Raw genomic sequence first — 12,481 nt, forward strand, 5'->3', positions numbered from 1 at the left:
AGAGCATTTGTGTGTACTGCGCATGTAATACAGTGTATAGATTTTGTCACATACTCTCTAAAACACTACATATACTGGGAGAATAAAACTTAAAATCAGGGCATTGCTCTCCCTGTGGGAAAACAATATGATAAATTAATATCAGGAGAAGATATAATACAAGAAGAAAACACTAATTGCATAATATTTCTTTATTAATCCTCATAGCCTGACTACTATCTGAAGTGTCTCTGAAAAGGGTAACTCAGAACCGAATATATTCTAATAATTTTCAATACAGCAAACATGAAGACTTTACTGGTCTTTGTAATGTGCTTATTATGGCTCAGAGGACATCAGTGTGCTCCTATCAAAGAAGATGTAAAGCCTGAGGAAAACCTGAAAGGTACGTACACTTTAAATCCTTAGGACAGGGACCCCAACTTCTTGGAGCCTGTGGGTACAAAATGGATCCCATAGAAGATGTGGCTAAGTGACATAATGGCTACCATGAGGGTCTGGCTTGTCAAAAGGTGGGGAAGAGAAATAGTGAGAAACAGTAGATCATCACATGTGTATCTGTCACATATGATGATCTATAGTTATGTCTTCAAGCTATTTCCAATGCATAGGAACTTTTCATGTAGAAATCCTACACAAAATCAACTCCATGTAGGAAAACCATATATATCTAGTGTGTATTCTGCAACAGATGACAAGCAAAGATGTGTTTATTTTGTTGTGCCAACATGGCAGTGGTCAAACATATGACTACAATATGGTTGTCATACTGGCAGAACCAGTTTATGTTTTATCTAATATAAATTGGTTGTGAATCTAAGCTCCATGGTGAAGAGTAGAAGACCCTTAAAATAATTTTAAGTGGCAGTTATTTTTCTACTGAAATCATATGAATTTTTGTGAATAGGAATTCCTATACACACACACACAAATATATAAATAGTAGTTTATAGGGCAGTAAATGAAAATTATATAAGCATATATAAAAACAGATACAGCACAGTCTCTTATGCTTTGTATAAAACATAGAAAATGCAGTTTTTTAAAAAGAGAAGACAATGTAGCATAGATTTGCATAAAATTTGCATATCTGGATATATTTGTACACTCATATTTAGAAATGATTATTATATTCATACCTTTAAGAGAAACTTTTTGGGTGGGGTACTTAAGGACTGATGGGAAGACAAGAGTGGAAAAGTGATAACAACCCATTTGGTAAACCAAAGGAAAAGAAAACATAACCCAGTGAAGGAATATTGAAGATCTTGTTCTGTAGGGGGGAAGTATGAAAATGGCAGTTTGCAGTTTCACATACGATATATTATGTACTTGCTTGAATAGTTCCACTTGATACTCTTGAGTTTCCATTAAAAGGGAACAAATATAACTTATATTTCAAGGTTTTGCATGCTAACATGTCTATTCTTTGGCTCAAATGGCCAAGTGGAATTGCTAAGGAAATCTCTTGGTACTTTGCCAGTTGGGACAATACCAATATGCCAAAATTCTTATGACAAGTTTGCTGACACTTTAATAAGGCATACCTTGGAAAATGAGAATTCTGTCAATTCAAATGCATGTATCAGTAAGTTAAAATATATGATTGTTGAGAATGAACTATGATTATTAGCATTTTTTAATTCCAGATTCTCTGAGCTTCTATAAATGAGATGTTTAAGCTGCTACTCTACTGAGATTTCTTCTTCAGTTTCTTTGCAGGAAGAAGAATGCATCCTTTACATGCGTTTCCCCCCCACCGCCACCCTGGGGTTCTTCTTTCTTTTCCTTTCTATATATTCCATTATCCAACCAGAGAGTGCCATTATGGTACAGTTGTATTACAATACAGGAGACTTTCATTCCTGTTTGTTCCAAATTCGAAATTTAATAGCATACTTTCCTTGCTCTACCAAAAACTGTGGAAATTGCTGGAAGACATGGGGGAGACCCTGAAAAAGGAGGATGTCATGAAAAAGACCCTCCAACTTAAATGAGTGAAGAACTGGGATTGCACAATAAAGGCCTCATATAGAGAAGCCCTCTATACAAAGGATTTTGTTCTTTTTGTCTGTACAGAAATACAGATGCACCATCAATTTTTATCTCATTATTACTATTTGCCAAAGCAGCATATACTGATTATAATTCAGCATTTGTACTACAATTGAAGGTATTATTTATTAACAAGCACAAATGGCATTTTCCCCACCCCTCAGTTTTATCAGAAGTTGGAGAGAAATATGTAGATGAAGAGGTAAAGACAGCACTGATTGGCATTAAACAGATGAAAATTATGATGGAAAGAAATGAAGTCAAACATATGGATCTGATGAAAACCTTAAAAAAGAGCAGCTATGAAAAAGAGGTAATGTATAAATAGAAATAATATTTTTAGAGCTGGACTACCTGAGATACATGTTTTCAGTGCTGAACTCAAGGTGTTTTGAGAAATGTGTGTGCCACTTTATGAATGTCCTTTTTGTGATCTAGAAAGTAGAACAGACAGAAGCATTTTAAACCAAAGGTAAGTTCTAATTGAAGTTGCTACTTCATCTGGTTTGTAAATGACAGAGCTCCATTCTTAGTTGCAGTCCTATGCACTCCTGTGGAGATTGTCTCAGGAACCCAGTGGAGCTTACTTTTAGTCTAGGGTTCACAGAACTGGGTTCTCATTAGAGAAGTTATCTGTAGTAAGATCTATAGCTGCTCTAGTTCCTGCTTCAAGTCTGTTTCTTATGATGTCCCTATACATTCCGAAAAACTGGTATTCACTGCAGCCTTTCCCAAATGGTACCCTCCAAATGTGTTGTATTATTGCTTCCATTCTTCCCAGCCAACATAGTCAAGCTGGCTGGAGTTTATAGGAGTTCTACATAGCACAGATGAAGAGCATCTGGAGAGAGAGGCTGCTATCTATTGTATATTTTGTGGGGGACAATATGCAGCCCTGCTCTTCTTATTGATGCAGGAGTGTGACCTGTTGGGGTTTATGGGGTGGAAACTGGCTTTCAGACTCCCCAAGCTGCCCATTCTTGGTCTACTTTTACAAGCAATCTATAACTGTCAACATACCTTTCAAAGCTTTAGCTTGATTTAATAGCCAATGTCCTCTTTATGTAGAATCCTATTAATTGTATGAATTTGTGGGGGCAACTGAGGAAATTCTCAGCACCTCAGTGGTCATTAAAATGTTTTTTAAAAAAACAGAATAAGATTGTGTATTTTTAACTTTTTGCAAGCTTTTACAGAGAAGGGCATCTCATGGCCTAGCATGGTCCCCAGTGATTATTCAGCAAAGATGTAAACCACCCTTTATTTACAAAGAAACCAAAGGCATGATGCCTTGTGTTGGCATATAAATAGTTAATTAAAGCAGGGTTCTTTATTTATTACAGCTGTTATTCTGAGCTTTTTGGAAATTCTCCACCATGCTCCATGGTGGCAAACGTATTTTGGGGGAAGGAGTTCAACATCACAATAGCTCCTATAAAACTCAAAAATGACAATGGATAAGGAACTCCACTGACAAAGGACTGGATTACTGTTTGCACTATTACAAACAATCACGAGTTAATTGTAAATTCTATGTATTTATCAAAATTGCACTATTTTTATTTATTTCATTTATTTATTTCATTTGTTGCTTGTTTATTTAGTTTGATTTTATTTAATTATAGTAAAAATGCCACTTCATTTTTTATGGGCACTGTGGTATTAGGAGCAAGTATAAAATGTGGGCGGGCAAGGTACAAGGGCCTCCGTGGATGGATTTTAATTTTATTAATTCTATCTTATAGTTATTAATTGTTGTGATTCTTTGCTGTATAACTATGTATTCTACACTGTTGAATTGTTATAAACTGTTCTGAGACCTTTGATAGCTAGGAACGGAATACAAAAGCAGTAAATAATAAATAATAATACTCCTTAAAATACCTAATGTCTTTACAAGCAATTCATGCATTCATCATATTAGGAAACCCCCCCATTCCACTGTAATAAATTACCAGGACTGCCGAGTATCTATATTGGGATATGAGGCAATAGAAAAGCAACAGCTGAACAGATGGGTACCATATGGTACGAAACTCAGACTCACACCCACATACTTGCTTGCCTGTGACTAACTGCATGCTCAAATGGCAGCTATTAAGAAGAACTGTAATCGTCCTTTTGGGAGTACTCTGCATGCAGATGTGAGAGGGCACCTGAAGCAGGTCCAAAGAAATTGGGGTGCTTAATGCTCCGGGGATGTCAGATAATCATGTTGTATATGTATTTTAAAAAAACCTTTCCTTTCCTCAAAGCACCTAAACCAGAGTCTAAGACTCTGGATGCACATTACACTCATAGTACCATAAAACCTTTATGACAGGGAATAGTGCACAGGCACAAGCTCTCAGTTGCTAGTCGTGGAGCTAACGAATTCTCAACTGCTAGTCCTGGGGCTCGCATCCAAGGAGAGATGGATGAAGAATGCACATTTGTTTACTGAAATGCCATTCCCCTTGCACCAGCCACATGCAGTGTTCCTTATGCTGAATAGGAGGGAGTATGTTCTCTCAGCTTTGTTTTTGCCCAAAATACCATTATGGGGTTTTGAATGCCATGTTCATCCCCAGAGCTGAAAAGAAATCCCCACAATGGCTTCAGGACCACAGGGAGGCAGCAACCTGAAACTCTTCCACTATAAATCCAAGAAAGGAGAGGAGGACCAGGATTGCTATTGTTACAGTATTGCTGGACTGTGGCTGCGACAGTCCCCAGACCAAGCTCCTTGGGGAACGGCCACAGTTCATTCATAGTAGAGCACGTAATTTCCATGCAGAAATCTCATGTTCACATCTAGGCATCTCAAGGTACAACTGTGAAAGATTTTGTATGAAATTCTAGAGTGAACAGCCAATTGGTGTAAACACTTTGAATAGGTATAATGCAAGGTCCTATACTTCTGTGGAGCTAGCAAGATTGTTGAGCAGTAGAAATGGAGGGAAAAGGAAGGGATGTACTCTTGTCATTACCATGCACTTCTCCACCCCACCCCTCCAATCCCATTTTGTTGCAGAATGACACTTTGCTTATATGTTAGTTGTAGCTGCAAGCAGGAAAAATAATTTAAATGGTGCTATCCTGAAATAAGAAAATGCAGAAAATGTGTCTTGAGTTTGAGCAGGTAAATGCTTTTTCTGCCCTAAAAAAATAAGTATTTGAGAATGAGGTGGGACACAGCAGTTGTAGAGAACATATACTGTTCATATTCATATATGTGTAAAACGTATTCTGAAACAAGTAACTCTGATGTAAATCATGACTGAGAATTTATAACAAATTCCTTAATTAGGAAGCTCTGAGACTTATGAATGAAGTAAAAGAAAGACTTGAGGAAGAAGAAAACATATGCCAGGACACTCTGAAGAATCTGTGGGATGAGTGCAAATCTTGCCTAGAAAGTAACTGCATGAAATTTTATACCACTTGTCAGCATGGGCGGGCCACATTTACAAGTAAGGTAAGGTGTGTGTGTATGTGTGTGTGTTTCAGCAGAAGCTTCATGCTGTTACTCATAGGCTGAGCTGTGTGCATGACATAAATGTGTAAAAGCACAGAAAAAAGCACAAAAAGCACAGGTGGCATTTATTTTTGAATGATGATAATAGTTTGATGCCTACTAACATTTCCAAAAGATTTTGGAACTAAATAGAATTTTGGGGCCTTCAGCACCTTGTCGAAATATTTGACCTTCTGTCATGGTTGTCTTGGAGTAGTCCACTCAGTCAGACCATACTGATTCCAATCTTATCCAGGTCTAGAAGATAGAAACCTCTCTTTTCTGATGCAGATGAACTGGATGAGGTCATCTGTAGGACAAACACTACCACTTAGCCAATGTAGTTAAAACTAAACCGTTCAAGTGCCTGAAAATTTGGAATCTTCCAGCCTCCATCTCAGAGCTGGGCATGAACTGGACACTCCACAGACAAAAGATCAGAGAGTTGTAATGGGATTGCCTGCACACTCCAGGTTACTACACCTGCCTTTTAATTAGCAGGAACAGATTGAAACATAAGCAACTATATGTCAGTTAGCTTTGATTCAGAATTTATATGGGTCACACAGCTTTTCTTAGTGAGTTACTTTGTTGGACCCCCCCCCCCCCAAAAAAAGAAGATACCCATGTTGGTCATAGGAAATAAACCCAATATCCATCACTGTGAAATTTCAAAGGTCACAAGAATATTTATCTTTCAGGATCTTCTGATCTCTTTGTCAGGCAACTTAACACAAAAAGCAGCTTAGTTAAAGTGGTGGATGGGGAAAAGGGACAAGCTGATGATGTTGAAGTAATAATGTGTGCATGGTCAGTGAGTGGAGAATCCAAATGAGCAATACTAGTTGATGGGGCAGTTTCATGCTTCACATGAACTGCCCTAAGCAAATTTGGAAGAGGAAGGAAGGAAGCCATAGTTGATTCTCCATTTTTGAAAATGTAAAATTCTGCTATTGCAAACTGAAGGTGACTGAAAGTCCTGATGATGCTGAAACTGCTCCCTTTGGCTGCAGCCTTGAATAATGAAGATGCTGAGACATCCTTCGAATTCAATATGCATAAGATGGTGCTGCAAGCCTCCAGTATTGCAGCCATTTCTTTCCTGAGCTGGATTAATATTCTCAGTGATAATGCTCATGGTTAAATTGACACAAACTGTTTTTTTGGTGCTTGGTTAATTTGCAGTATAATACAACTGACTGTATGCTTAATTTTTGGTAAAATTATCACAACTGCACTGATATAGTAGAGTATTATATTTCAGCAACATTAATAAATAAGGAAAAGTTGCTTTTCAAAATATTTGTGTCTTTTCCCACCAAACCCTTTGCAATGAAACAGGATAGCAACTGAGTAACTAGCTAATTTTTCTCTCTTCACACATACAGGTTGAAGATTTTTTCAGGAAAATGACTCCATGGTCATTTCCTGTTTATGCAAGTCAAGGGCAAGATCTCCAGCTTAACCAAAAAAAGACTATGCCTAAGAAAGAGGATGCCCAGCTTGTACAAATGGAAAATTTGTTTAACCAGCTGTTGTCTGACATGGGCACAATATTTGAAAAAAGCTTTTTATTTTTCAAACAGATGCAGAAAGAATTTGATCAATCTTTTCAAATATATTTTATGTCTGAGCCAGACTTAACAGAGCCCTATTTTTTGCCTGCTTCCCCTGAGGAGCCTGTAAGAAAAATTGGCTCCCCCAAAGACTGGGAGTTACCAGGTTTCTTCCAACTAGTTTTTGACTTCAGCAGAACTGTCCTGGAAGGAATTGGTGAAGTGATCGCAGAGACATTTGAAGGATACACAGAGAGTGCAAGAGAGATGGCAGAACAAAAGAAAGGCATGTAATATAAACTGTGTGCAAATCATCTTTCAAAATTCCCCATCTTGTTTGTAGGAAGAGAAATTGTGGGGACCAATTCACCAAATCTCTCAAAATTTTCAGTAGCAGGACAGAGGGAAGGGCCTCCATCTCAAGGGATCTTAAAACCACATCAGACTAACACAGGAGAATGTGGTTTTTTAAATCATCTGATTCTAAGACATGTAGGTCTTTACAATTTATAGCCAATATGTTGACTGTGTTTCTTTCAATGTATTTTTCACTTTCCATTTGCTTAAAATATGGAGCGTCTCAGAATCACATAGAACAGAGATGGGCAACAAGCAGCTTGCTAACCTCATTTAGTCCCTGCTGTCATCACCCCCATAAACTCTCACCAGAACAGATAAAATGGCACTCTGTTGTGGCTACAGAACAGTTAAATGGGTAACTACAGCTCATGTGAACCCTATTGGCACTGTTGAGGTTTATTTCATCTGCAAAATGGTAATTTTCTTTTACTATTGTTATTTCTCTTTCAATGGGGTCCCCCAGACCTTGTATGCTTGCCCATTCCAGATATAGAAGAAGGTGGGAAGTTCCAATTTTAAAAGCGAAACAGTGCATGGATATGATGTAAAGGCCACCCTCTTCCTATGTCCTCCAGGCACTTTTCTCTGAGCCAGCACTCTGATACCCAAAATAAACCTTACAGAAGCAGACAAGTGCTTGGTGAGGAAAAGTACAGGGAAGGACAGCACAAAAGGGCAGGGGGATTCACTTCTCCTCCCTAATGCATTCTTTTTGTTCATAAGAGCTGATTTCCTACCCTCCTTTTTTACATGATTGAGGCCCTTCCATATTTAAGTGTTACTGAACTAGGCCAGCCTAGTCTGACTCTTGATGGCTGTTTCAATGCTTACTTTGAGATTTAAACCAACCAAGATATACTAATACTATTTCAGTTATCATTCATTGGACAACTTCTGTGTATGCTAATGACACTGTATGCATTCTCTACATCTGTTTGCTCTAGATTCTGACAAAAGTGGAATGTTCTCTCAGAACACACCTGATCAGGAGAGAGCTCCATGCAATAAGTTGCGTCAAAATTCATCAGGATGCCGCCGATTTCATGAGAGATGTCAGAAATGTCAAGATAATCTTATGCGAGGTAAATACTTACTCCGCCCATGGATTATAATAGCACTTCACATTTCTGTAATTCTATAATCACACATTTTTCTTGCTTCTACTTAATATCCTATATGTGGAGATTTAGAGAAACCAAGAACTGAGTTGAGTGACTCCACATCTCTTTTCATAGGCAAAATCACACACAGCTTTTCTTCCCCATATCATTGAGAGTTAGGCTGAATGAGCGTCTTCCAGTTCTGTGTCTCAGTGACTGTAATAAGAGGTTGCTAAAATGTTCAAACCAGTATATAGAGTGGTTTGAACAAAGTCCAGAGTGTTGCATCCCTGGAAATTCTAGCCACTTATTTATTTCCATTTCTATGCTACCCCATAACCCAAACGCCTCATGGGTGGTTTACTTAGAGAACTGGGGGCATAGAAGAGTATCTCTTTCAAAGTTTCTACTTTTGCTCACCACCTAATGCTGTTCATGTGCTCAGAAAGATGGAAAGAGTACATTGAGCTTGTTCTTACTTGCTGCAGCAGGTTCTTCATCAAAAAAGGAGTTGAACTTTTCAGATTAGGGCCATGCTGTAATTTGGGAATGAAGGTGCCTCATCAATCATGATAACAGCAAATGAAATATTTATAAAGCATTTATAAAATAATGCATATGTATACTTACACACAATATTTGTGTCAATTATTTTCACTTGGCTAGCTACGCTAACATTAGAACATAAGACGACTAAGATGTCATATAATTCAGTATTCTTTTTGCACAGTGGCCAACCAGCTACCCGTAGGACCCCACATATCCTGCTTCAATATAGGATATGAGTGTGAGAGCACGCTACTGATCAAGTCCTCCAGCAACTGGTGTAAATAGGCATACAACCTTTGATACCCAAAGTAACATGGCCATCAGAACCAGAAGCCACTGATAGCATTCCTGTTGGGAACTTTTTTTTTGTATGTTTAGTTATATACAGATTCAGCAGAAATGAACATTAAACAGAAGATTTAGTTAAGCGGCTATTGCTCGCACCTGGATTTGTTAGAATTTACATGGGGAGGCTTACAATAAAAGTAAAGAAATGGCTTATCTAATAAAAAATCCATATGTGACTTACATGAAGCAGAGATGTGGGTATGTTCATGCAGGATATCTTGGTTCAAAAGGAAGGTCCACTGTTAGATGGTTAGCTTAGAGGGGGGAGAGAGAATGCTTCTTTTCTCCAGGCAAGGAGGGGGGAGAGAGTAAAAACAGTCAAGTGACCCCCTTCCAGGTGAAGTAGGAGGATAAAAGGGACTGAAAAGACACAGCTCAAAGAGATATCAGTCCTGTTTTGTCTATGTCTTTAACCCCTTTCCTCCCACTCTGATTAGTGCAAAAAACATGCAGTGCAGGCAATGTTACATATACCTAACACTTCTCCTCCATAAATTTGTCCAATCCCCCTTTAAAGCTGTCCAAATTGATAGCCATTGCTACTTCTAACTGAAGTGAACTCCATAATTTAACTATGCACTGTGTGAAGAAGAAAAAAATCCTTGTGTCTGTCCTGAAACTCCCCACCAATCAGCATCATGGGATAATTATGGGTTCTAGTATTGTGGGAGAGGGAGAAAAAAATACCTTTCTCTCTGCTTTGTCCACACCATGCATAATTTTGAACATCTATACCATGTCTCCCTGTCACTCGCCTGTTTTCTAAGGTAAGGAATCTAAGTGGCAATTTTTGCTGTCTCCTTTTCCCTTGTAAATCCAAGTGCTGTCCCTACCCCCACCATGTTCCAGAAGGTCCACAACATTCCTTTTTAGATTTTTGAGGGGCTTGGGAGACTGCAGTGGGAAGGGGAATTGCAAACTGCTCTGTTGAATCAGGAGTCATTTCATCTGTAGGATGCAGACCCTCAAGCTTATAAGAGTTATTTCCAAATACATATGTTTGGGATTGTTTCTTTAAATGAAAAGCAGTTGTCCAACTATTCTAACTGCTTGATGCATGCAGTTGTCACATATGTGATCTGCACAGCTTTCACATTTTTCTTATATGAATGACTTTTAAAAATTTATTTCTCTATAGCTTGCCCCAGTGTTCCTGAACTACATATCAAGTATGATGATGCCTTTAAGCTTGTTAACATTTCTGGTGAGCAGTATCAACAGATTCTCCAGATGGTCCAGCATCATACACAAGATACATCCTACTTATTGAATAAAATGAAAGAAAGGTTTGGATGGGTGTCTGAGCTATCCAACATGACTGTAGGACCTGAAAACATTTTCAATATAGTAAAGGTAAATGTCATACATTAAAAATGAAAGTAACCAACCAGAATGATGTGTTCTATTGTATTGATTTTTTTTCACTGTGTATTACCTGGGGAAAATGTGTGTGGGGTTTTGTTCTTAAAAATACTAAGCCATTGTTCAGGTAGATTTTAAGTACATTTGATAATCCCTTGCTGATCTGAAACTCCAGAATTTAGACACTACTCTAAATCCTTTTAGTATGATGGGTAAGTGACCTGTATCACCATTTAAATGGAATGAAATGGCAACAACAGATCTGTGTGACCACAGATTACTTTTCCAGATGAAAAAAGTTTTGCTTGTGACTGACTTATACCTTCTTTACATCAAGACAATAAAATTAGAACTCGAGGCAAAAAAAAAAAAAAAATTGTAGAACTTATTGACATATAGGGTGAAAGTCAAACAGTGCATCCAATTTTTTTTCCCAGTAGGTGATTTCAAAAATGATTCAAATGTCCACTTTCACATCAGCTTATAAACAAAGAGCAAATGAGGCTATCTTACATCTATTATATGTAGTACATCATGGTGTTTTAATTCATTTTTATATTAATATCCTCCTTTTGAGTTCCTTCCTTAAAGAACTAAAGGTGGCTTACATAATTCTCTTTTTTGTCTCAATCTTATTCTCACTACAGGATGGATTGGGCTGAGAGTCTGTGGCTGGCCCATAGTCACCCTACCAAGCTACATGGCTGAGTGGGGACTAGAACCCAGATCTCCAGTCCCACAGTCCTAAACATATCATACTAAACTATACAATTTCTGACTGGTCTGAAAATAAACTAGTAGAGTTTTATTCAGTGAATGGGGAGAGGGCAATTTTCAGTAATTCCCCCACCTGACTGCTGTCCCAGTCTGGAACAGATTTGGGTGGTACATGTTGGGCTGCAAAGCAGAAGGAAAATCACCCCAAATTTCCTTGTTCCTCATTTCCCCAGCAAACATCATTCATGAGCAGTTTGGCGATCACCCATAATAGCATCTATCATTCATTTTCTTAAAAATGAAGATGTTTAGTAATAAAACCATCAAAATATTGTCCTGAGTTATCACATGCTGTACTGAGTATCCAATTGTCATTGCTTTCTTTCAGGTTTCATCAAGTACGGAAAGAGGGGAAGCTTCCAGTCTGAATGAAACAGTGGTAGATGTGAATATTTTGACTTCACCTACTTTTACTATTAAAGTTCCCCAAGGTTTAGACATTCAGAGTTCTGAATTCATTGAATATGTAGCTGGAAAAGCTTTACAACTTTACAAGAAGAATTTCTAGGTGTGGCAAGTCAATTATCTTCACATTTAAAAAAGTAATTTTAATTCGATCAGCTTCATATACAACACATAGAATGATTTTATTTAATTTTGGCTCAGGTTTATGTTGCTGTGAATGAGTGTTACAATCATTCAAACACACAGTTTAACACAGATGCACATTTGATATAACAATTTTTCTTTACTAACTGGGCAGAAAGATACTGATAACCAAGCTAATCCTGGGAAAAAGAGTTCACTGGTAGTTTATCTGTATGGCTTCTATACCAGAGTACATCAAAATTCAGACCCTATGCTAAATTTTATTGCAGTCTGCTTTAGCATTTTGTTTCAAACCAAGGTGCTCAATTCTTGTACCAGGAAAGGTTTTT

The 12,481-nt window shown here is 37.8% G+C and overlaps 1 protein-coding gene across 1 annotated transcript; it reads left to right on the forward strand.

Moving 5' to 3' along the window:
* Positions 1-285: 285 nt before the first annotated feature.
* CLUL1 (clusterin like 1) lies at positions 286-12,111 on the forward strand. The gene is made up of 7 exons (XM_044424423.1): positions 286-385; positions 2,220-2,368; positions 5,345-5,512; positions 6,940-7,393; positions 8,412-8,549; positions 10,603-10,817; positions 11,932-12,111. Exons 1-7 carry the CDS (start codon positions 286-288, stop codon positions 12,109-12,111), a joined length of 1,404 nt encoding a protein of 467 aa, XP_044280358.1.
* Positions 12,112-12,481: the final 370 nt, after the last annotated feature.

Source organism: Varanus komodoensis, unplaced genomic scaffold, assembly GCF_004798865.1.
Source record: "Varanus komodoensis strain SLA01 unplaced genomic scaffold, ASM479886v1 scaffold14_1, whole genome shotgun sequence".
In the NCBI taxonomy this organism is placed as follows: domain Eukaryota; kingdom Metazoa; phylum Chordata; class Lepidosauria; order Squamata; family Varanidae; genus Varanus; species Varanus komodoensis.

Excerpts from the sequence above, each read along its gene's own strand:
- CLUL1 (XM_044424423.1), top strand. The coding sequence starts at position 286 with ATGAAGACTTTACTGGTCTTTGTAATGTGCTTATTATGGCTCAGAGGA. Across the intron at positions 5,513-6,939 it reads GGGCCACATTTACAAGTAAG|GTTGAAGATTTTTTCAGGAA; the intron begins GTAAGGTGTGTG and ends TCACACATACAG. Across the intron at positions 10,818-11,931 it reads ACATTTTCAATATAGTAAAG|GTTTCATCAAGTACGGAAAG; the intron begins GTAAATGTCATA and ends GCTTTCTTTCAG.